Genomic DNA, 24,986 nt, shown 5'->3' with positions numbered 1-24,986 from the left:
AGAAGAGTGTGGGGTGACCGTCAGGACGTGCCCGGGGGCGCATGTGATGGGGAGCCTGGGGCTTCCCGGGGGCTGGCGTGTCCTCTGCACAGACCTGGGCAGAATCCGGACAGCCGGCTCCACGTGGCTGCAAAGCAAGCAGTGCCCTCCTCTCTCAAGTGGAGTCAGCAGCGGGTGGGCTTCAGGGCAAATCCAGTGGCTCTGACTTGGTTTCCCCAGGACTCTGTTGGCTGCACTCCTCAGCTTATTGTCAGATCTGGGGGGGTGGCTGCGTAGTTCTGGGCTCACACCCCCAGGACCACAGTGGAGGAAGGGAGGACGTGAGGCGGGACTTCCCCAGCAGGCCCCACCTCCAGACGCTGATGAGCTTAGACCCAGGTTCCAGGGTGATTCAGGGTCACGGACTGGGTCCACCATCCAGACCTCAGGCTGCTCCCGGGGCTAGGGCGGGCCCAGGGTCAAAGGCAGCGGCTCTGACTGTGGCCGGCCGGTTGTCCAGACAGCTGAGCTGATGCAGCAATGTGCCGAGAGGCGCCTCCAAGAGGAAAAGTCCATGAAGGAGCTGGTGGAGCAGGTGATGGAGACGCAGAAGAACGTCAAGGTGGCGCAGACAAAGCTCCTGAAGGGCCGACGGCAGATGGGTATACAGTGTGTGGGGGGGGTGCTCGGTACCCTCCCAGGGGAGCTACCCGTGCCCAGTGCCGGCCCTGCTGCTCTCTGACCCCCTCAGCACCCCCCGCTTGGCCCTTAGTTCAGGAGGTGATAGACGAGAGCCGGGAGCTGCTACAGCGCAGTGCAGAGGCGGCCAAGGAGGAGCAGAGGCAGCGCTGTGAGCTCATCTCCCAGTTGCGAGCCCTGGAGACTCAGCCCACGCGCAAGGGCAAGCTGGTGGACCTGACCCAGGTGAGGACGTGGCCCCCGGAGCCCATGCCCATGTGACGACCTCGGGGAGCTTCCCCAGGTCTTACTGGGCCTGGCATTGCTGTGAAGGATGTGTCCAGAATTCCCACCAAGGCCAAAGGCAGTCTGGACCCAGGCTGAGATCCACCTATCCGCTCATGCCCAGCTCCCCCGTGCCCGCCATGCTGGAGGCCTGGGTCTGGTCCAGATGCTCAGTCCTGCCAGGGAGGCCTCCATCACCCCTGGGGGTGGGCAAGGTAGCCTTCGTGGAGCTGCGCGTTGAGGGAGCTCCCAGAACTCACTAGGCCTGGGTGGAAAGGGCAGTGTAGGGAGAGCGCAGGTGCACGAAGGCCCAAGGCTGGGCAAGCAGGAGGCTAAGAGAAGGACAGCAGCGCCAGGAAGCCTGTGTGAGAAACACCACGAGAGGCCAGGCTGGCGCGCAGTGATGTGGGGGCAGGCCTGGACCTGGGGGGTGGGCAGAGTCCAAAGGACTCTCTACCCAGGCCCCCAGGTCCTGGCTGGGGAGACAGTGCTGAGCTCCATTTGGGCCCTGCCACAGCGGAGGGGCCTACAGGGCACCCAGCTGAGATGTCCCCACAGAGGTCGAGGGCTGCAGAGCAGGCCCAGGCTGGAGAAGCCGGATGGTGGACACGTCACACAGGCACCGCTGAGTAGATAGGAGGAGGTCTCCTGGGCACAGGGCCAGGACTATGGCACTCCGGAGGGCTGCTGGTACTGGTGCCAGCGCCCTGGAGATGGCCAGGCAGGCTGGGCCTCGGCCTGGTTCCCAGCCTGGGGCCTCCCCTGCCCACCCTGCAGATCCCCGGCTATGGCCTGGAAGGGGAGATGTCGGTCGTGGAGCTGCGCGAGCGGCTGGCCCTGCTCAAGGAGACCCAGAGGTGCAAGGAGGAGGAGAAGCGAGACCAGATCATCCAGGGCAAGCGCGCCAAGAGCCGGGCGCTGCAGAACACGGTGGAGCAGATCTCGCTGTGCCGCGCGGCCATGGGGAGGTCTGCAGCCTTGAGGTTAGTGCCAGTGGTCCGGGGCGGACGCCTTGGGTGGGCAAGGAGCAGGGAGCCTGCTTTTGCACCCTCCTGGGTGGCTTCTCCTCGTAGCAACCCACCAGCCTCCCGCCCAGGCAGTTCCCTTGCAATCACTTGCCCCCAACTATTTTCTTTAAAAAAAAAAAAAATTTATTTACTTATTTATTTATTTACTTTTGGCTGTGTTGGGTCTACGTCGCTGCACGCGGGCTTTCTCTAGCTGCAGAGAGCGGGGGCTACTCTTCGTCGCGGTGCGCGGGCTTCTCATTGCTGTGGCTTCTCTTGTTGCGGAGCACGGGCTCTAGGCGCGTGGGCTTCAGTAGTTGTGGCTCGCGGGCTCAGTCGTTGTGGCTCGCAGGCTCTAGAGTGCAGGCTCAGTAGCTGTGGCGCACGGGCTTAGCTGCTCCGTGGCATGTGGGATCTTCCCGGACCAGGGCTCGAACCCATGTCCCCTGCATTGGCAGGCAGATTCTTAACCACTGCGCCATCAGGGAAGTCCCTTTTTTTTTTTTCTTTTTAAACCAGGACTTAGTTGGGGTTCACACATCGAATTTGGTTGTCAAACATCTCTCTTTTAACGGAAAGCACGTGGACACACGCACCCCTCTTTGTTAGGAACACTGTGGGGCCTTTTCGGCCCCTTGTGGCCAAGTATGGAAGAGATCTGCAAAGATAGCAGAATATTAGCCGCCGCTATCTCTAGGCAAGAGTGGCAAGGGGAGGGCAAGATGAAAGGGCGTTCGCTTTTTTTATCCCCAACACCAAGATAGTTAATACCTATGGAATACTTTTTAAACTGCGAAATACAAGGAGCAAAAAGGAAGAGGCGCTGGGGGGAACCCCGCCCCGAGCGGTCCTCGGGGGGCCTCTCCCCCTGCACCTAAATCCCTGGAGTCAACCCGCGGTGGGGTTGTCCTGAGCCAGCCCCGCCGCCCGCCCAGGTGGGAGGAGAAGAAGGCGCAGTCGGCGGCCGCGGGAGCGCCCTCCCGGGACGAGCGGGTGCTGGAGCTGCAGCGCAGGATCCGGGAGAAGGCGGCAGAGCGCCGCGGGCAGGAGGCACTGCTGCACGTGCCGGCGCCGCGGGCAGCTCGCCCCAAGCAGCAGGTGAGCCCCGGGGGCGGGCGCGAGGGTGCGCAGCGCAGGCGTTGGAGGTAGCGGGGGGGCGGGGCGCGGTGTGTGGGGGCGGGAAGCCGCGGTGGGGGACGGCCCCGCCCCGCGCCGACCTCCACCGCCCGCCCGCAGGCGCAGCTGGAGGCGCAGCGCAGGCTGGAGATGGAGCAGAGCCGGGAGCGCAGGCTGCGGGCGCTGCAGCGGGGAGGCTCGCTAGGCGGGCCCGCTCGCTGCCTGGGTGCCGTCTGAGCCGGGCGGGCCCGCCCCGGTGCCCCGAGACCCTCGCCCAAATAAAGCCTGTGCGGCGGTGTGCACCTCCCCTTCCTTGGCCGCGCCCCTCGCCCCACTCCGCCCCAGTCTTCTCCCGCCCAGAGCAGGGTTGCCAAATAAAATGCCAGTTATTGCGTGGGACAAGCTAATGCTAACAGAAGGATCCGCTGGAATTCCAATTTATTTGGGCGTCTTGTATCTTATGTGCTAAAACATGGCCACCCTAGCCCAGATTCTAGCCCTTCCTACGGCCTAACGCTAGGCATTCCTGCCCATGCCCCCCATCGGAGTTCCCAGAGCCTTCTCTGCTTGTGGAAACCTGGAATCCCCATTCTCTGCCCGGAGTCAGGTGGCTTAATCCGGGAACCCCCAAGACTGAGAATGTGATTGTGCTTGTGCGATTAGTAGAAGTTGCCAGGATCTTGAGCCGCTGGGAACTGGCCCTTCTCGGCCTTGTCTCCCAAACCTAACGGCGATGAGAGGAGCTGGCCGGGGATGTAGGAACTGTCCCCCACACCCCGTCTGCTGATGAGGCCACTGGCGCTCAGAGAGGTGAAGTGACCTGCCGGGAGAGCCAGGACCCAAAGCTAAGCCTGGATGCCTTTAGAGCACTGCCCAGCCTTCTCCAGCATCACTGAAGGAACGAGGTTAGAGCCACTGGGCAGGAGCTGGCCCAGGGCCTGGACAGGAATGGAGTGATTCCCCTGGGTCCTCAGACCCATCACTGGACTGGAGGTGCGTGGCTCTGAGGACAGGCTGGCTGAGTGAAAGCCTCCTGGTGTAAAGCACAGTATGCTGCAGCGCCCAGGAGAGAGAACGGGCAAGCCCATGGGGTGCAAGGCAGTAAGAGAGGGGCTGGAAACTGCCAGGCGGATAGATGTCTAGGAGAGACCCCCCACACCCTACATCCTTCTTGGGTCTGCAGAGGGGGGAGGCTGGACCCCAGGGCACATTCAGACTAAGAGGGTGGACATCTCAAAGGGACAAGAACAGACTAAAGACCAGCGTTCTCCCCCAACATTCTGAACTGTGTCAGAACCCCAGGACTTCCCCACAACTGAGGTTGGTAGAAAGAGGAATTTCCCACCCCCCTGTCAAATTAGAGCTGGGAGCAGATTAAATTTCATTAAAAAAAATAAACAGGGCTTCCCTGGTGGCGCAGTGGTTGAGAATCTGCCTGCCAATGCAGGGGACACGGGTTCGAGCCCTGGTCTGGGAAGATCCCACATGCCGCGGAGCAACTAGGCCCGTGAGCCACAACTACTGAGCCTGCACGTCTGGAGCCTGTGCTCCTCAACAAGAGAGGCCGCGATAGTGAGAGGCCCACGCAGCGTGATGAAGAGTGGCCCCCACTTGCCACAACTAGAGAAAGCCCTCACACAGAAACGAAGACCCAACACAGCCATAAATAAAATAAATAAATAAAATTTCAAAAAAAATAAATAAATAAAAATAAACACGGCATTTCTTACATCCTGTGTTGTTATTCAAACCCATTTCATTTGATATCGAGGAAATAGGTTGATGATGACCTGTCCCAAGAGAGGCTCTCAGGAGCTCTGAGGGCTTCAAAAGGGGAATTATTAGCTTCTATAACTGGCAATCCAAAATAGGGTAGACTTCAGGACATGCCTGATCCAGGAGCTCTGTCTCCAAGCTGGTAGCAGTTCCAACCTCACATGTCTGGAGGAAGAAGGGCCATCTCTCCCTGGCAGTTCTCGTAGGAGGGAAACCTCTCTGTCCTCCAAGGCTTGTGCTCCAGTCTCACTGGCCTGGATTGAACATGCTCTGCTGAACCAGTTCCTGTAGTGGGGGAAGGTCTGCATGGGGGCCCTTGCAGCACATGGGGGCCAAAGCAAGCACTGTGGCAGAGGGAGAGAATTACCCTTCACCTATCAGATTGGCCTCTGGAGCAGAGGGGAGAGGTGGTGGCCCAACAGACTCAGGGTGCTATTAGGAGTAATGCTGGTTGGCAATCCACAGGGTCCCCACCTGCCCTCCTGGACTGGACAGCTGCTCAGAGCTGCCTTGAGAGCACCTGGGGCTTCTGCCCCATACAAACCCCGGTAGGGTCAGGTCTTGGACCATCCCCTGAGTTTATGGGCTGACGGCCGGCCTTGTGCGGTAAACTGATGGCAACAATGTCTCCCGGTATCCATGTTCCTTGCCTTGTGACCTCTGCCAAGGCAAGGAACAGAGTAGGAAATAGGCAGAGTCTATTTCCCCCAGTCCTTGAATCTGGGCTGACTTGCTTTGGCCAATAAGGTTCAGCAGGACTGGCTGTGCACCAGTTTAGAGCCTGGACCTCAGGTGGCCTTGGAGGTCCCTCTTGTTCTCTACCTGTGTGGGCATGTCCAGGGTGGCCTGCTGGGATGACCTGGTTATTCTCAGAACAAGAGAGACAAGCTGGGCTCTTTTCTGGTTGCCAAATCCATGCCCAAGTCCAGTTCTGGGAGCTGAACTCAAGGAACCCACCACCAGATTCTCTAATCCCAATTCTGATATGCAGCCCCACCCAGGGCTGGCATGCACCTGTGTTCACAGTGTTGAGTCCTCCCGACTCCCACCTTCCCCCTGAGATAGGTACTGCTATTATCTCCATGCTACAGGCCAGGGAACCGTGAGACTTGCCTGAACCATGGAGCTGGGATTCAATCTCAGGCAGGAGGGATCCAGGGCCCACACTATCTTCTCGATTCTTGGAGTTGCACCAGATGCCCCAGAGACCTCCAGGCTTTTGCCTGGGCCATGGCCCCTTTCCCAGGACCGGGCTGGACCGGACCTGGGCGAGAGGAGTACTCCACGGGTTCAGTCCTTCCCTTCCTGACACCTATTGTCTTCGGGATAATCCAGACTCTTAGCCTGGCATGTGGGCCCTCCAAGGTCTGACTCGTGCCTTCCCCGACCCCCACTTCTCCCAACCCCTGAATCCGTGGCGCACTGGGCAGCCTTCAGTTTACTGGATATGCTAGCCCACCTTTCCCCATCCAGGCTCCCTCTTTCTGGAACTCTCTCCTCCATTCTAGTCCTTTCAGTTCCCAGCTCGTTTCCTCCGGGGAGCCCTCGCAGACGTCCTGGCTGAGTGCCTCCTCCAGGATCCCGAAGATGGGCCGGGCTGTGCTTCCCTCGCGTCTCCACCAACAGCCTGGCAGAGCCCGGGATCGCAGGGATCAGGCGCAGGCCCAGGGCCTGGCACGTCGTGGGGCGCGGGCGCCCGGAGGACCTGCAGATCCAGGCCGATAGTAGAGACCCCAGGAAACAGGTTGGGAGAGGCGCGCCCGGCTCCGCGCCGCGAGCAGGGCAGCCGGAGCCCAGACCACGACTCCCGGGAGGCCTTGCGGGCCGAGGGGCGCCGACCGCTCTCTCGCGGGAAGGCAGGAGCTTGAGCTCGCGAGCGTGGGCGGAGCCGGAAGGAGGCCCATTTCAAAGTGGTAATAGATGGTTTCTTACCCAATAAGATTGAAAATATACCTCCTCGACCGGCCGACCACGGGAGTAGGGACAGCGGTGGCCAATAGGGACGCGCGGGGGGCGGAGCCGAGGTCTCCGGAGCGGAAATGGGTCGCTGTTGAGGCGGCGGCGTCTTGTTGAGGGCTTCTCAGCGGCTTCCGAAGGTGCTTCCTCGCTCGAGTGCGTCGACCGCTGCGCCTGCCGAGCCTCACCAGCGCCAGGCAGGGCCAGGCTTTGCGGGAAGGGGGCGGCAAGGCAGGGCCGGGCGGATTCGGGGTTCGGGCGGCTTCGCGGCCTGCGGAGGCCTCGGCGCCGCGGCCCAACGAACCGCCGTGGCGCGGCCGACCACGCTCGGGCCCCGACCTCCAACCGGGCCCGCGGGCCGGCTCGCCTGCCCGCCCGCCCCGCTGTCCGCGGAAGCCCAGCTCGGCGCGGGGTCGGAAGTGGGGAGGCCCCGCCGCGGGTGTCGGCCGCTCGTGCAGGCCGCGGCGCTTCGTTTTAGCGTCGCCGGGGAAACTGAGGCTGGACGGGGAGGGACGCGCCCAAGGTCACTCGGAGGGCCGGGCGGGGCGCGGGGCGCGGGGCGCGGGCCTGTGTCGGAGTTCGGGGAGACCGGGCGAGAGTTTGGTCCCCACCGAGACTGCCGCCTTTGTGTGCTCGCGCAGCCGTTCCGCCATCGCGGGTCTGCGAGTCGGCGCGGGCGGCCGGGCGGAGTCTCCTCCGGGTTAGGACGGGGCTGGGGCGCCCGCCGGGAACAGAGCTCAGCAGGTCCTCGGCTTCCGGGCGTTGGCCGGGCGCGTGGCCGCCGAGGCCTGCGACCGAGACCCCCCGCGGGCGCCTGGAGACAGGTGCCTGAAGTACAGGACTCACTGCACGCCGCTTTCCACCCTTTGACCCGTCGAGGGACAAGGGGAGAGTTCAGAGCCTTGGTAGCGGTTTTTGTGAGGTTTTGGCTTTTGTGTAACTCCAGTTCCTCCTCATCGACGGTCACGGCCATACCTTCCTTGTGTTTCTGCGCCACGTTCTCGGAGCCAGACCTGGGGTCTCAGCTCTGCGGTCCTGCACTCGCTGAGGCTGCCTGAGTGGCCAGGGAGACTGAGGTGGTCTCCCCAAGGTCACAGCCTCGGTTCCCTGACTGCGGAGCTAGCCCTTTGAATTCAGTGACCAGGAGTTTGCTAATGAGAGGCAGAAACGTTGAAAGGAATCGTTTTGCTTTGTCTTTCTGGTGGTTTGTTTTTTGATGGATGGGGGGACATATTGGGTAGTTTTGTGTATGAGTTTGAGGTGAAATGGGAATATTCAAGTAGAAAGATGTGTAGCTGGCTTCTGTATTGCGTGAACTTGAGTTTCCAACTTTGACTCACATCTTGCTGTAATCCAGTATTTATAAACCTTTTTACAACGACGACTCCACCCCCCCCCCCCTCCCCGCACACCCGAGCTTTTTCACACGTTGTCTTCCTGATTGCCCACTCCAGGAAATTTTAATTCTGCTTTCACACTGTATGTCTTTTTTATGTGGTATATGCATGTTTATGCTTTGTACATAAAAAGAGGAGGCTTTTTTTTTCCTCCTTTGAGAACACATACGTTAATTTTTTAAGTCATCACATTTGAGGTCTTCTGCATGCCAAGCTTTCTGCTTGCACAAAAATAGGCATGGTACAGGCCCAGGAGCCAGAGTGGAGAGAGTGAGAGACATTCCCTGAGGTTGAAATATAAATGGTAGAAAGGTGGGACTGGAGAGGTAAGCTGGAACTAGATCACAGAAGGTCTCCGGTGTGCTTCCGCAGTAAGGAGTTCAGAATTCATCTTAAGGCCGGGTGGGAAATCACTAAATTGAGTTCTAAGCAGGGAAGTTAACAGGGTTAGGTTTGCGTTTTAGAAAAATCACTGTGCTATGAGAAGGATGGTTAGAAAGGTGGACAAAACTAGTGGCTTCAGGACCAGTTAGGAAGAGAGAAAAGGATAGCCTGGACCAGGGTAGTGACTAGTCACTGAACTTGGTAATGGCGATTGCCAGTCATGGCAGTTCTTCACTGGCTCTTTACTTAAAAGCTCTTAGCCAAGTCCATGCCCGGTAGTTTATACCCCTGCCAATTTTTGGAAACGTTTTGGGGTGCTACTCAATGAAAATATGTGCACAAGGTAATTGGTTTGTATGCTGTATAAAAATGGCTTTGTATGTTCTTGTGTATCTGTTATCCATGTCTCATTTTGGAATGATTTACGTACATCTCTCACCGTCCCCAAATTAGGAATTTTTGAGGGATAAGGTGGCTCCTGTAGAATATTACAGGGTTGGCTCTGTTATTGAGATATGATTCACACATGTGCTCTTCTAACTTATCTTTCTAAATAGCTTGTTTCCCAGCAGGACTTTGGGAATTTTAGAGCGAGGCATTTCGAGGTTTCCTCTCTGAGGGGGAAGGCCCAGAGCACAGATACTGACTTACTCCAAGGTCACAGTTCAAGTGTGAGAAAAACATGTGAGGTTAAGATGGAGGGTGCCACTATAGGGTTATGGAATCTCCTTTGGAAGCATTTTTTTTTTCCCCCGGCATAAATAAGAATTGGCAGGTTTATTGAATACCACATCATGCAGAGTAGGAAAGGCCTGGAAACACTTCAAAATGAGTATTATCAGTAGCCTGCTGGTGCAAAAGAGAAATTGTGACCATCAGGCCTTCCTGTACTCTTTTGAAACCACATGGTTTTCTGGTGTATCCAGTAGGGTACATTAACTGCAGAATGTACCTCCAGATAGCTGAGTAAACTAGCTTGCTATATATATTTAGATTTACTTTACATACACAAATTTAAAATGAAAGAATGTCTGCTAAATGGCATTATTATCTGCTAATGCCTTTTTGTTTTGGAATCATAATTTCTGGTTTTAGGAATGCGACTCCGTTGTCTGTAAGGGTTACTCTAGGTTTGTGATATCACGTCTGCTGTTTAGTAGTCTCTACCACTTACAAATCCACCCTGCCAGGTAGTTGTGGCTGGTTCCATTTTATGTGTCCTGAAGCACAGGAAGGGCACAGTCACTTGCCCAAGGTCACACAGTTAGTAAGAAGAGACCTAGCATCTGGACCTCAGATTCCATTGTCTTTGTTCCTTTTGCTGGACTTTGTTATATCATTCACATTTTTCTGTGGTGGGAAAGCACAGGGCTGGTGTTTCTAGTAGCTTTAAATAGTGAAGATAAAACTTAAAAGTGGGGGATATTGTCTTTATTTTTATGTTTGTTTTTTCAAGTAACGTTTACCCAGGAAGGGTCTGATTATAAATATTCTCAAGAAGCTGAATTTTCAGTGACTGCGTTGTATTCCTGAAGACTCTAGTTATTTTTCGTGAGTCCCCCCAACCCCCAACCAAAGGAGGTGGTCTTAGGACCTGGACATTTGTCTGTCTGCTGCACCTCACCTCTTATTTCAGCCAAACTGTTGCTAAATTCTCCTGCTTACTATAGCAGACCGGTATAAAATTTGCTTTGTTTCTAAGCACCTTCTTGATATTTTTCAGTTCTTAACTAATGTTTAAGAACTTTTTGCTCTGGCCTCTTTTTCCAAGTTGAAAATGCTTCAGGTAGAGATGTTCTGTCCTGTTCTCCCATGATGATCATCTGTTTTTAAGTCTTCCTTTGTTTCCTGATGGTGGCTATATTTTTACTTGCAATGTCAGGCTCCATTTTTCTCATCTCTGAAAGTCATCCTTTTTTCCCCCGTCTCAAAAACACTTTATGCTATCTTTTCTAAGTATCTGCCCTCTCAAGCATCTAATGAGCTTGATAATTTTAATTTCAATGGAAAAAAATCATTATTTTTCACCATGTTTGTGCCAAGTGGTGTGCAAAGAAGAGGGCATGCCCTGATCAGTATTTGACATAGAGTTATGCTTAGCGTACTTGTACAGTAGAAGAAATTTAGGGTCAGGAGTGAGAGAAATGTAAGTAACATTTGAGGTAGGCCTTGAACAATGAGGAGTTCCCCAAAGTGGAATGGGGGTAGGGGAACCTTTGTAGGCAAGGCAACGGCATGTATCAAATTATGGCGCTGTGATAGGAAAGAGCATGGAGTGGATAATGACATCCAGGGTACCTGAAGTAAGGTACAGTCAGTTCTGCTTTAAACACTTGTTTGGAAGCATGGATTTGTTCCAATGGGATTGATACTTTAGGAAACAAGTTGAATATAACGGGAATATTGAGTTTAGTGTGCATAATTTCATCTGTGGGTAATAGGTAAACAGAAAATTGAACTCAGCTGAACCAAGCCACATAGACCATATACACTTCAGACATCCACCAGCTATCTCAGTTGACTGTGTGTGTTGTGAGCCACACCCTGTGCACGTCTCTTGGTACAACACTCACCCTGTTTCCCAATAACTCATGAGCTGCAGACCTGGTTAAGTGCCATAGTTGTTGTAGTATATATGCATTTCTTAACCATTTAATTTGTCAAACTGTGCTGCCATTTTTGTTAGGTTTTTGTTAGCTTCTTACCGTGTGTGTGTGTTTACCGTCTTAAGTTTTTGGGTGTTACACCCCTAATTCCACTTTTTCCCATAAACCCTGTGGACTTTTTGTGTCGTATGGTGATTTTTAGGAAAACATACGTCTGTAACTACAAATGAGGCCAGACCGGTGAGTTGTTGGCTATACACGTGAATGCAATGGGTTTGATCATTTTGGAACATTTGCAATATTCTTGGGCCTCTTGGAGTCTGGCAGATTTTTTTGAGCTACCACGTGAAGCTTTTAACTTTCTCTGGCCCACTTAATGTTCTTCCCGCTGCTTTCCTGCTTTTTCTCTTAGAACATTCCCAACGTTCCCTTTATAATAGGTGCTTGCTGTCCTGGGAGCCAAGGACCATTGACTTAATATTTTACTTCCTAGGAAGAGAGTTGAAGAGGCTCTGGATTCCACTGCCAAGATGAATGTCTTTAGAGAATTGGGTTTGGCTAGCCATTTGGTGACTGCATGCATCCATTCATTAGCCAGCGCGCTTGTGCAGCTGCCTGAATGGAAGGCTGTGCCTTGTGCTACGGCGTCCTGGGGGCAATGCTATTTGAGACCAGGTCCCCTCTTATGCAGATGAGGGAATTCCCTCTGTGCGGTGCTGCTGGGCTGCCCTTTGCTGTAGGTATACAGCATTTATAAGCTTCTGCCTCCCCGCTGCCACCGCCACTGCAGTCTGCCTGTCGGCTCTGTATAGTGGCTCTTGGTTTACTCCACACACATACACCCCACCCCACCCCACCCCACCCCAGGTTCATGGTTCAGTAGAAGCAGCTAAGATTCCTAGCTTTGTGCTTGGGTGCCATCCACACAGGCCCAGCATGCCTGCCTCCTGTGAGTTTTAGAGTTGGAGGTTGTTAATGGCCTCGGCACCTGAGGTCAGTTTGTCCCCTCGGCCTCTGGTGTCTTTTCAACCTCTGGTGGAAATCTTAGGTTTCCTTCATTATATTACCCTTGCTCCTGGCCCCCAGCAATTGCCTTGCTTGTATCACCGGCTCCCTCCAGAGCCCAGACCACTGTGACTGAAAGAAAATTAGAAGTTAGGGGTCAGAGAGGTGGAGAGGCCACTCGGCTTTGCTTCTGTGCTATGCCAGAGAAACCCTTCTGCAAAGGAGTAGTTACAGGACCAAGTAGGCAGCTTCTGAACTGCCAAAATTAGTTGGTTGAATTTGGTGTCTATTAATATCCTTCCCAGTTGTGAAAATCCTCCAAATCAATCACTGATACAGCCTCATCAGACGTGGCTGTGAGAGAAGTAAGGTGCCCTTCCCACCTTCACCCCTCCACCCCCCGCCCCGCCCCAGGCTCCAGGGGTTTCATTGACAAAAGGGTCAACCTAGTATTTGGGGGGAATTTGTCATAATCCTGCATGTGAAGCTGTGGAGAAATTCCTAAGAACAGTGTCACTGAGTAGAGAATGAGCCAAGGTCCTCTTTGGCTGTGTTAGAGTCGTAGGTGTGTCCTGCAGATCCCAGGACATGGAGGAGACTGAGGGTCCCAATACAAGTGAGCTCCTTACAGGTGTTTCTGGGGCTGTACCCACTGCAGAGTGTTTCTGAATGCTCGGCTAAATCCTATTTAAACTATCTAGGAAAAAAACATTAGGTGAGGGCTTCCCTGGTGGCACAGTGGTTGAGAATCTGCCTGCTAATGCAGGGGACACGGGTTCGAGCCCTGGTCTGGGAAGATCCCACATGCCGCGGAGCAACTAGGCCCGTGAGCCACAACTACTGAGCTTGCGCGTCTGGAGCCTGTGCTCCGCAACAAGAGAGGCCGCGATAGTGAGAGGCCCGCGCACCGCAATGAAGAGTGGTCCCCACTTGCCGCAACTAGAGAAAGCCCTAGCACAGGAACGAAGACCCAACACAGCCATAAATAAATAAATAATTAAAAAAAAAAAAAAAACATTAGGTGAAGTTTATTTTTTAATTTTTTTGTTGTGGTAAAATATACATAACGTAAAGTAGACGATTTATAACCACTTTTAGGTGTTCAGTGGCATTAAGTAAATTCACATTGTTGTGCAACCATCACCATCTATCTCCAGAACTTTTTTCACCTTCCCAGACAGAAACTCTGTATTCATTAAAGGATAACTCCCTGTTCGCCCTTCCCCTAGTCCCTGGCAATCACCATTCTACTTCCGTCTCTGAATTTGATGTCTTGGGACTTCACATAAGAGGAATTATGCAGTATTTGCCCTTTTGTGTCTTATTTCACTGAGCATAATGTTTTCAGGGTTCATCCATGTTGCAGCAGGTATCAGAATTTTCTTTTTAAGGCTGAATAATATTCTTTTTACTGTGGATTTTTTTTATTTCATTTTCAAAAAGCTGAGGTTCATTCTTAATTCTGGAGCCTTGTACCGCAAGGCCTGAATCACAAACAAAAGTAGAACATCGCTATGCCCAAAGAGCTGTTCTTTTTCTCTAGTAGAGGCAAAAGGCAATCCTTGACGGGTCCTTTGTTTGGAGAAAAGGAAAGAACTTCCCTGAGTGACAAATCACTGAGCAGGTGTGAAGTCTCCTTGGCTCTGGTGCCCCTTTCAGGCTTCTGAGACTGACTGCTTCATCAGGGTCATAAGATTAATGTGTGAAAGACCCAGTTACTGTCTCTCAGCTTCGTCAGCTGCTTTCTGTTTTTGCCAGATCTAGTCTAGTCCCTGCAAAAACCTCAGGGGAGATCGGTGGTCGAGGCTGCTGAGCCTCCTTTAGGAATAAATAACTGGGAGAGGGCTGCCCACTGCCTCTGTGCTGGCTCGTCAGCTTCCTCTAAGCCTAATAAGCAGGAGTGATTAGCCACATCCTGCCAAGTCTTTTCTGGAAATGAATTAAGCCTTGCTGAGAGCCGGAAACATTTGTTCCACTTCTTCCTGGGGCTGAAAGTTTGCTTTGCTCTCATCTAGTAGCATTCACACTTGTAAGAAGAGCTATGGTTTCTGGCTTTTCTGATGTAATCCATATTTATTACTTGACTTATTGATTGTCTTTCCACTTGGAGTATATGCTCCAGGAGTGTCTCTCTCTTTTTTAAAAAAAAAAATAAATAAATAAATTTATTTGTTTGTTTATTTATTTATATATTTGGCTGTGTTGGGTCTTTGTTGCTGTGCATGGGCTTTCTCTAGTTGCGGTGAGCGGGGGCTACTCTTCGTTGTGGTGCGCGGGCTTCTCATTGCGGTGGCTTCTCTTGTGGAACACGGGCTCTAGGCGCACGGGCTTCAGTAGTTGTGGCACGTGAGCTCAGTAGTTGTGGCTCGCGGGGTCTAGAGCGCAGGCTCAGTAGTTGTGGCACACAGGCTTAGTTGCTCCGCGGCATGTGAGATCTTCCTGGACCAGGGCTTGAACCCGTGTCCCCTGCAGTGGCAGGCCAATTCTTAACCATTGCGCCACCAGGGAAGCCCCAGGAGTGTCTGTTGTTCACCATTATATTTCTAGCCCCTGAAGCAGTGTCTGACCAGAGTAGGCACCTGTACATAGTTGCTGAATTACTCAGCTGATAGGGTGCCTCCAGGGTGCTGGGAACCTACTGGGCCCTTTGATTCATCATCACGGCTGCAAGGTAAGGGATATTTTTCTGACATTGAAGATGGTAAAACTGAGGCATGGAAATCAAGTATTTGTGCAGGGCTGTGGAGCTCATTTGGCCAGTCTCATCATTGCTGTCTATACCATGCACCCTCTTTTGTATAACAAGCAAGAGGTTCATATTTTTCTTAAGTGCTAAGGTCTGGATGTTGATGTGACAGTGGCATCAAAGTTCATTTAAGAAGCTTTGAAGGGAATTCCCTGGCGGTCCAGTTGTTAGGACTCCGCACTTTCACTGCCTAGGGCTGGGGTTCGATCCCTGGTTGGAGAACTAAGATCCCACAAGCCGCGAGGTGCAGCCAAAATAATAAAAAGGAGAGACGCGACCTAGACTGTTGGTATTAGCCAGTGCCTAATCAGTTGCTGATAAATTGGCATCACCCTGATGAGCTTCTGTAGGATTCAGGCTTTTCTCTGCCTTTACCATGCCGACATGAAGGGGTTGCCCTGGCCAGTTCAGTCAGACTCACTCTGCTTGTGTCTCAGAATGGCCACTGGTGAGTTTACAGTGAGATCGGCTTTCTGGTTGCCACACACAGTGAGTGAGTGACCCAGTGTGTCTGAGTGTCCTCTCCTGGAAGGAAAATGCGCAAGGAAGCCTCCTTGGAATCCAGATTGCCTGGGGCTGTGGAAGCAGTGCCGGGGAGTTTGGTCTCAGGTTTTCAGTGAGTGGTTGTGTCAGCCTCGGCTGCCCTGGCTCGTGCGAGGGCTCTGTGTGCCTGCCGTGGGGCTGGGCTGGATGGAGCTGCTCGTCCAGACATCTCCCTTGGGCTCGCTGCACAGTTGCTGCCTCCTTCTGTTTCTCGTGCACCCCTCCCCCTCCCCTTTTCTGCTGACTCTTCCTTTCTTGGCTTGTGGGAAAACTCTGGTGGGAGATATGGTGACAGAATCTGGCTCTAGTCTAACACTGCCAACCAGTCCTTTTCTAACCATCATGTGTGTAGACGTACACATATAATCACATCCGCATAGGCGTCACATACATATATATAATTACGGGTGTCACGCTCCTAACTAGAGTTGGGGGGTATCACCCTTAGTGTCCATAATAGCTTCCTGGGAAAAAAATCAATCTCTGACAGTAACATCACAATCGAGTAGACCATTAAATCTGTAAGAACACTGAAGGTACTAACCTCACCAACCCCGCTCCCATCTAGTAGGTGGCCTCACGTCTTTCCACTGCCTCCAAGCCACACAGCTTTCTTCTTGCTTGGGCTCCTGTAAGTCTCCACGCAGGTTTGCGTTCTGACTTGTCCAGTCTCCCATTGGTCCTCAGCGCACAGGTGCCGCAGTCTCTCCAAATGCATCTCTGTCTGAAACCCTTGACGGCCCTGCCCGCGGGGTGTGGGTTAGGAGGCCTGTGGTGGTGCGTCACGCCATTGTGTGGTCCTCAGTTCTCACTGCTGACACAGTACTTGTCTAGGGCAGGTATTCCTCTCCCCTTCGATGCCCTGCCCACCCGATTGGTTTGTTAAATAACTCCGGTCACTTTCCGGCCTCATCTTCAGTGTCACTTCCTCCAAGCAGCCCAGCTTGGCCCTCAGTAACAGTTTGGGCCTCCACTTGCTTCGTCGACAGTGTCCAGCTCCCTGCGGCCGGCTCACTGGCCTCATTCTAGTTCCCCTGCCTGTTTATTGCTGCTTTCTCCTTGAAATGCCAGCTTTTGTCTAACTGATATTTCCAAGTTCTCCAAGCTTTGTTTCTGGCTTTTTATTCTCTTTACAGGCTTCTTTTTTTTCTACCTAACTCCCCAGATTTTAACACAGATTCTAAAACCTCTACCTCTACCCTAGTTCTCTCTCCTCTGAGTTTTTCAGCTACCTTTGGACCTTTCTACTTGGATACCCCACATGCAGCATTTCTAAAACTAAAGCTCTCTACCCTTGACACCTGTTTCTTTTTATCCCTTCTCTAGCCCGGTTTCATGGCATTACTGCCGTGGAATAACCAGTTAGACACCTTGGCGTGGGTTGGTCTTCCCTCACCCTCCTGTCAGAGCTTTCGGGATTCCTGGCATCTGGCCTTCTTGGCCATTCCCAGTGCCAAGCTCTACCCCAGGTCTTTTCTTACTGGCAGGGACAACATTTACCACTCCTCTCTCACCTCCAAGCCATTTATTCCTTCAGTAAACATGAGCATCTGCTTTGGGCAAGAGACGAGCTGGGTACAAAGTGTCCTCTGTGGCACTTTCGTCAAGTGAGGGCATGCTGGGCCTTCCCTGGTGGCGCAGTGGTTAAGAATCCACCTGCCAATGCGGGGGACACGGGTTCGATCCTTGCTCCCAGAAGATCCCACATGCCGCGGAGCAACTAAGCCCGTGCACCACAACTACTGAGCCTGCGCTCTAGAGCCCGCGAGCCACAACTACTGAGCCTGCGTGCCGCAACTACTGAAGCCTGCGCACCTAGAGCCTGTGCTCCCCAACAAGAGAAGCCACCACAGTGAGAAGCCTGCACACGGCAATGAAGAGTAGCCCCCACTTGCTGCAACTAGAGAAAGCCCACGTGCAGCAACGGAGACCCAGTGCAGCCAAAAATAAATTTAAAAGAAAAAGTGAGATCTTGCTGAATGACTGCAGTTTGCTTTGGAAACCAAGGGGTGGCGGGGCCATTTGCTAAGATGGAGTGCTGGCATGTTAGAAGGAGTTTCTTTCTGGACACACTAAATTTGAGAAATCTGGAAAACATCTGTGTTCCATATTGTTTCTGGAATTAATACATCTGATTTTGGCTCAGATTTGTTTAAGGCTGGGGGCCTTCTGGCATCAGACTGCCCTGGTTTAAATCTAGGCTCTGGTGTTTACTCAGTGTGGACTTCGGGCAAGTTACTTAACCCCTGGTCATCCTTAGCTCCTTTGTGTGTGAAATGGTGATCATAATAGTACCTGCCTCCTTGTTGGGTGAGAGGAGGATTACAGGAGATGGTGCTTGGAAAGTGCTTAGTGTCTTGAACGTAGACGTGGCCTCTAAGTTTTAGCTATTGTTAGTTTTATTGTTCTAATGACCTCTATTAACCTGCATGATCCAGAACCCTTTGCAGTTGGTGAGAGCCGCCTTTCCCATGACCCCTCGCCTCTCTGTTCACACACTACACTTCCATGTCCCCATACTGGTCTGCTGGGAATGCCCCCCCCCCCCCCCCCGCATCTTCCCATCTTCCCACCTCCATTCTCTGGTGAAATCCAGCCCCTTGGCAGGTTTCCCTAAGGCCAGCCTTCCAACTTTTTATGTCGTCTGACCACTGACCTTTATTATCCCCTAAAGAAAAACACAGATATGGAACAAATTGCTAGTTGGCATTGGGCATGGGAGGGCGTGGCAGAACCTGGAGAATGAGGAAGCTCCGGGAAGCAACTGCTGGGGCTCAGGAGGCTGGTTTCAGAGAGCAGGGAGGGTGTGCAAGCTGAGGAATGGGGGCCCCTCCAGACGGTTGCAGGACATGTCTTTAATGACCATATTTGAAAACCTAAAAATTAAACAAGTAGGAGGCAAAAGGCTTATGGAGCAACCAAGGTATGTGCATTAAATTATTTCCCTTTGCTCAGCGGACTGATCTCTCCCTCCTCTGTCAGTGACATTTTTATCAGATTTTTCTCAATTCAAAGAGACACCATTGAGATAAGGTTTCCCCCAGAAAGCTGCATCATGGGTGTATACTCAAACATAAGATACTTCGTGTGGTTAGCAACAGGAAGTACGGCGGATCTGGGACTATGTGTGATCTGGTCTTTTGAGTCCTAAGTGACTGTTGAGGTGTTCAGGACACCTGGCTTGAACACCTTCTATTCAAGCCAGGTGTCCTGTCCTTATCTCGGGTGGTGTTGCTTTGGGAAGCGTTTGTGCCATTCTCGAGTGAGAGCACCTGTGGGCCAACCTGAGGGCTGTCAGGAGATGTGCTGTAGGCCAGCCACGAGTCTCCCTGGAGAGAGTGATACCGTGAAGAGATACTCTCTCTAAACGACCGAGTGGATAATGGGGGATGGGGGGCGTGCACGGATGCAGACCACCATGTGCTGGAGAAAGAGGCTCAGCTGGCTGGGCAGTCCTTTTATCTTTATTTTCTTAATCTGTTTTTGAATTTTGTTTAATCTATTTTTTTATATAGCAGATTCTTATTAGTTATCCATTTTATACATATTAGTGTATATATGTCAATCCTAATCTTGCAATTCATGACACCACCACCACCCCTGCTGCCACTTTTCCCCCTTGGTGTTTTTTCTCTACTTCTGTGTCTCAATTTCTGCCCTGCAAACCGGATCTGTACCACTTTTCTAGGTTCCACATATATGCATTAATATGCGGTATTTGTTTTTCTCTTTCTGACTTACTTCACTCTGTATGACAGTCTCTGGATTCACCCATGTCTCTACAAATGACCCAATTTCATTCCTTTTTATGGCTGAGTAATAGTCTATCGTATATATGTACCACATCTTCTTTATCCATTTGTCTGTCAGTGGGCATTTAGGTTGCTTCCATGACCTGGCTATTGTAAATAGTGCTGCAGTGAACATTGGGGTGTATGTGTCTTTTTGAATTATGGTTTTCTCTGGGTATATGGCCAGTAGTGGGATTGCTGGGTCATATGGTAATTCTATTTTTAGTTTTTTAAGGAACCTCCATACTGTTCTCCATAGTGGCTGTATCAATTTACATTCCCACCAACAGTGCAAGAGGGTTCCCTTTTCTCCACACCCTCTGCAGCATTTGTTGTTTGTGGATTTTCTGATGATGCCCATTCTAACTGGTGTGAGGTGATACCTGGTGATAACTGGTATGAGGTGTAGTTTTGATTTGCATTTCTCTAATAATTAGTGATGTTGAGCAGCTTTTCATGTGCTTCTTGGCCATCTGTATGTCCTCTTTGGAGAAATGTCTATTTAGGTCTTCTGCCCATGTTTGGATTGGGTTGTTTTTTTTTTTGATATTGAGCTGTGTGAGCTGTTTATATATTTTGGAGATTAATCCTTTGTCCGTTGATTCATTTGCAAATATTTTCTCCCATTCTGAGGCTGTCTTTTCATCTTGTTTGTAGTTTCCTTTGCTTTGCAAAAGGTTTTAACTTTCATTAGGTCCCATTTGTTTATTTTTGTTTTTATTTCCATTACTCGAGGAGGTGGATCAAAAAATATCTTGCTGTGATTTATGTCAAAGAGTGTTCTTCCTATGTTTTCCTCTAAGAGTTTTATAGTGTCTGGCCTTACATTTAGGTCTTTAATCCATTTTGAGTTTTTTTTGTGTGTATGGTGTTAGGGAGTGTTCTAATTTCATTCTTTTACATGTAGCTGTCCAGTTTTGCTAGCACCACTTATTGAAGAGGTTGCCTTTTCTCCATTGTATATTCTTGCCTCCTTTATCAAAGATAAGGTGACCATGTGTGCATGGGTTTATCTCTGGGCTTTCTCTCCTGCTCCATTGATCTATTTGTTTTTGTGCCAGTACCATACTGTCTTGATTACTGTAGCTTTGTAGTATAGTCTGAAGTTAGCGAGTCTGATTCCTCCAGCTCCGTTTTTTTCCCTCAAGACTGCTTTGGCTATTCGGGGTCTTTTGTGTCTCCATACAAATTTTAAGATTTTTTGTTCTAGTTCTGTAAAAAAAATGCCATTGGTAATTTGATAGGGATTGCATTGAATCTGTAGATTGCTTTGGGTGGTATAGTCATTTTCACAATATTGATTCTTCCAGTCCAAGAACATGGTATATCTCTCCATCTGTTTGTATCATCTTTGATTTCTTTCATCATTGTCTTATAGTTTTCTGCGTACAGGTCTTTTGTCTCCCTAGGTAGGTTTATTCCTAGGTATTTTATTCTTTTTGTTGCAGTGGTAAATGGGAGTGTTTCCTTAATTTCTCTTTTGGGTTTTTCATCATTAGTGTATAAGAATGCAGGAGATTTCTGTGCATTAATTTTGTATCCTGCAGCTTTACCAAATTCATTAATTAGCTCTAGCAGTTTTCTGGTGGCAGTTTTAGGATTCTCTATGTATAGTATCATGTCATCTGCAAACAGTGACAGCTTTACTTCTTCTTTTCCAATTTGTATTCCTTTTATTTCTTTTTCTTCTCTGATTGCCGTGGCTTGGACTTCCAAAACTATGTTGAATAATAGTGGCGAGAGTGGACATCCTTCTCTTGTTCCTGATCTTAGAGGAAACGCTTTCAGTTTTTCACCATTGAGAATGATGTTTGCTGTGGGTTCGTCATATATGGCCTTTATTATGTTGAGGTAGGTTCCCTCTACGCCCACTTTCTGGAGAGTTTTTATCATAAATGGGTGTTGAATTTTGTCAAAAGCTTTTTCTGCATCTATTGAGATGATCATATGGTTTTTACCCTTCAATTTGTTAATATGGTCCCATTGATTGATTTGCATATGTTGAAGAATCCTTGCATCCTTGGGATAAATCCCACTTGATCATGGTGTATGATCCTTTGAATGTGTTGTTGGATTCTGTTTGCTAGTATTTTGTTGAGGATTTTTGCATCTATATTCATCAGTGATATTGGTCTGTAATTTTCTTTTTTTGTAGCATCTTTGTCTGGTTTTGGTATCAGGGTGATGGTGGCATCATAGAATGAGTTTGGGAGTGTTCCTTCCTCTGCAATTTTTTGGAAGAGTTTGAGAAGGATGGGTGTTAGCTCTTCTCTAAATGTTTGATAGAATTCACCTGTGAAGCCATCTGGTCCTGGACTTTTGTTTGTTGGAAGATTTTTGATCTCAATTTCATTAGTTGTGATTAGTCTGTTCATATTTTCTAATTCTTCCTGGTTCAGTCTTGGATGGTTATACCTTTCTAAGAATTTGTCCATTTCTTCCAGGTTGTCCATTTTATTGGCATAGAGTTGCTTGTAGTAGTCTCTTAGGATGCTTTGTATTTCTGTGGTGTCTGTTGTAAATTCTCCCATTTCATTTCTAACTTTATTGACTTGAATCCTCTCCCTCTTTTTCTTGATGAGTCTGGCTAATGGTTTATCAGTTTTGTTTATCTTCTCAAAGAACCAGCTTTTAGTTTTATTGATCTTTGCTATTTTTTTCTTTGTTTCTATTTCATTTATTTCTGCTCTGATCTTTTTGATTTCTTTCCTTCTGCTAACTTTGGGTTTTGTTTGTTCTTTCTCTAGTTCCTTTAGGTGTAAAGTTAGATTGTTTATTTGGGATTTTTCTTGTTTCTTGAGGTAGGGTTGTATTGCTATAAACTTTCCTCTTAGAACTGCTTTTGCTGCATCCAATAGGTTTTGGATCGTTGTGTTTTCGTTGTCATTTGTCTTTAGGTATTTTTTGATTTCCTCTTTGATTTCTTCAGTGATCTCTTGGTTATTTAGTAACATACTGTTTAAGCCTTCATGTGTTTGTGTTTTTTATGTTTTTTTCCCTGTAATTGATTTCTAATCTCATGGTGTGGTCAGAAAAGATGCTTGATATGATTTTAGTTTTCGTAAATTTACTGAGACTTGATTTGTGACCCAAGACGTGATCTATCCTGGAGAATGTTCCATGCGCACTTGAGAAGAAAGTGTAATCTGCTATTTTCAGATGGGATGTCCTATAAATATCAATTAAATCTATCTGGTCTGTTGTGTCATTTAAAGCTTGTGTTTCCTTATTAATTTTCTGTTTGGATGATCTGTCTATTGGTGTAAGTGAGGTGTTAAAGTCCCCCACTATTGTGTTACTGTTGATTTCCTCTTTTATAGTTGTTAGCAGTTGCCTTATGTATTGAGGTGCTCCTATGTTGGGTGCATATATATTTATAATTGTTATATCTTCTTCTTGGATTGATCCCTTCATCATTATGTTGTGTCGTCCCTTGTTTCTTGTAACATTCTTTATTTTAAAGTCTGTTTTATCTGATATGAGTATTGCTCCTCCAGCTTTGTTGTGATTTCCATTTGCATGGAGTGTCTTTTTCCATCCCCTCACTTTCAGTCTGTCCGTGTCCCTAGGTCTGAAGTGGGTCTCTTGTAGACAGCATATATATGTTTGCTTAATTGTTTGTTTGCTTTTGTAGGTCCTTTTCTTCACTTTTGTTTCCCAGTTAGAGAAGTTCCTTTAGCATTTGTTGTAGAGCTGGTTTGGTGGTACTGAATTCTCTTAGCTTTTGCTTGTCTGTAAAGCTTTTGATTTCTCCATCAAATCTGAATGAGATCCTTGCCTGGTAGAGTAATCTTGGTTGTAGATTCTTCCCTTTCATCACTTTAAATATGTCATGCCCCTCCCTTCCGGCTTGTAGAGTTTCGCTGAGAAATCAGCTCTTAACCTTATGGGAGTTCCCTTGTATGTTATTTGTTGTTTTTCCCTTGTTGCTTTATTTTTGTCAATTTGATTACATGTTTTTCCTTGGGTTTCTCCTGCCTGAGACTCTCTGAGCTTCCTGGGCTTGGGTGGCTATTTCCTTTCCCATGTTAGGGAAGTTTTCAACTATAATCTCTTCAAATATTTTCTCGGTTCCTTTCTCTCCCTCTTCTCCTTCTGGGACCCCTATAATACGAATGTTGTTGTGTTTAATGTTGTCCCAGAGGTTTCTTAGGCTGTCTTCATTTCTTTTCATTCTTTTTTCTTTATTCTGTTACACAGCAGTGAATTCCACCATTCTGTTTTCCAGGTCACTTATCCATTCTTCTGCCTCAGTTATTCTGCGATTGATTCCTTGTAGTGTATTTTTCATTTCAGTTATTGTATTGTTCATCTCTTGTTTGTTTGTTCTTTAATTCTTATAGGTCTTTGTTAAACATTTCTTGCATCTTCTCGATCTTTGCCTCCATGCTTTTTCTGAGATCCTGGATCATCTTCACTATCATTATTCTGAATTCTTTTTCTGGAACGTTGCGTATCCCCACTTCATTTAGTTGTTTTTCTGGGGTTTTATCTTGTTCCTTCATCTGGTACATAGCCCTCTGCCTTTTCATCTTGTCTATCTTTCTGTGAATGTGGTTTTTGTTCCACAGGCTGCAGGATTGTAGTTTTTCTTGCTTCTGCTGTCTGCCCTCTGGTGGATGAGGCTATCTGGGCAGTCCATTTAATGTGTTTTCTCCTGGCAAACCTCCTCTGGCCTCTCCTTATCCTCCTGGATTCTTTGGCACCTGGCTCATTTGCCCCAGTTACCACAGCTGAGCTGCCTGCCAGCAGCCACCCCTGGATAGGAGCTGGTGGCTGGATTTATTCATCGCTGTATTCTGGGGGTAGGAGCCATACTGATAAGTGAATGAGGTGGGGCGATGTGCAGTCGTGGGTTCTTTTTTAAAGCTGGATTGGGTGCAGTGTTGCACAGCACTTAAGGGCTTGAGCAAAGGGGTGGAGCTGTTCAGTGGGCACTACATTTGGAGAGACTGCAAGGCTGGTGCTGGCAGAACAAGTCAGTGATACCCACCCACAGTCCTTGAGCCTTTAAAATGTGTACACTGGTCCAAGTGCTCTTTGCATTTACTCCTGTAATCCTCACACACCCATTGAGGTGGGTGCTGTCTTGTTCTGTAGATAAGGAAGTAAGGCACAGAGAAGTTCAGTGTTTCGCCAGAGGTCACAAGTAGGGGTTTTGGAGGCCTGACCCCTGTCCAAGTTGTCTGGCTCTGGAGATGTGCTCTAACTGTAAGGCCAGCTTGCTTCCACAGGCCATGCTTAGGAGTTAGGACATGATGGGGAACCAAGGAAAGGCTGTGGGGGTCGGCTGTATGTTTTAGAGAGATGCGTTGGCAGTAGGGTAGAAGGGTACCAGGAGATGGGCAGTCATTTGGAGGAGGTAGCGGCACGGGAGATGAGAAGAAAGGTGGGTTTGAGAGTGGTCCTGCGTTAATTTCGCTCAGATACGACTAGTTCTCCCCAGCTCCGAGGCCATTGTCCTAGGCCATTGGTTCTCGTGCTGTAGCCTCTGGAGCAAAACCGTCAGAATTGCCTAGGAAGTTGTTAGGAGTGTAGAGTTTTGAGCCCCATCCCAGACCTGCTGAATCAGAATCTAGTTTAACAAGCCCTCCAGGTGAGCCTGACGTTCAGGTCACTATCGCCCAGGACTGGGTGACCACAGAGCCTTCTCCTTGCTTTGACTCTCCTCTGGTCCCTCAGCCTTGCCCTGAGCTCAGGCCCTCCCCCACTAGAAG

The 24,986-nt window shown here is 49.6% G+C and overlaps 2 protein-coding genes and 1 long non-coding RNA gene across 4 annotated transcripts in view; 2 read left to right on the top strand and 1 right to left on the bottom strand.

Annotated features, from left to right (window-relative positions):
• Window positions 1-4,272, top strand: part of CFAP99 (cilia and flagella associated protein 99) — a 42,154-nt gene extending 37,882 nt beyond the window's left edge. For both annotated transcript variants that reach the window (XM_057546566.1, XM_057546567.1), the window contains 5 exons: window positions 500-641; window positions 752-903; window positions 1,720-1,925; window positions 2,885-3,047; window positions 3,186-4,272. In XM_057546566.1, coding sequence (XP_057402549.1) covers window positions 500-641; window positions 752-903; window positions 1,720-1,925; window positions 2,885-3,047; window positions 3,186-3,302 — 780 coding nt within the window. In that variant the 3' untranslated portion in view covers window positions 3,303-4,272. The remainder of the gene's footprint in view (window positions 1-499; window positions 642-751; window positions 904-1,719; window positions 1,926-2,884; window positions 3,048-3,185) is intronic.
• Window positions 4,273-4,801: 529 nt separating this feature from the next.
• LOC130708231 (uncharacterized) lies at window positions 4,802-6,792 on the bottom strand. The gene is made up of 2 exons (XR_009008338.1): window positions 6,301-6,792; window positions 4,802-5,126 (listed from the first exon to the last, which is right to left on the bottom strand). It is a non-coding gene; the product is annotated as an uncharacterized LOC130708231 (long non-coding RNA).
• A 58-nt stretch (window positions 6,793-6,850) lies between these two features.
• RNF4 (ring finger protein 4) overlaps window positions 6,851-24,986 on the top strand; it is a 42,212-nt gene continuing 24,076 nt past the window's right edge. The window contains exon 1 of the mRNA XM_057546599.1: window positions 6,851-6,937. The gene's annotated coding sequence lies outside the window, so the exon portion shown is untranslated. The remainder of the gene's footprint in view (window positions 6,938-24,986) is intronic.

This window comes from Balaenoptera acutorostrata, chromosome 5 (genome assembly GCF_949987535.1).
Source record: "Balaenoptera acutorostrata chromosome 5, mBalAcu1.1, whole genome shotgun sequence".
In the NCBI taxonomy this organism is placed as follows: Eukaryota; Metazoa; Chordata; class Mammalia; order Artiodactyla; family Balaenopteridae; genus Balaenoptera; species Balaenoptera acutorostrata.
This window is presented reverse-complemented; position numbering and strand designations above follow the sequence as displayed.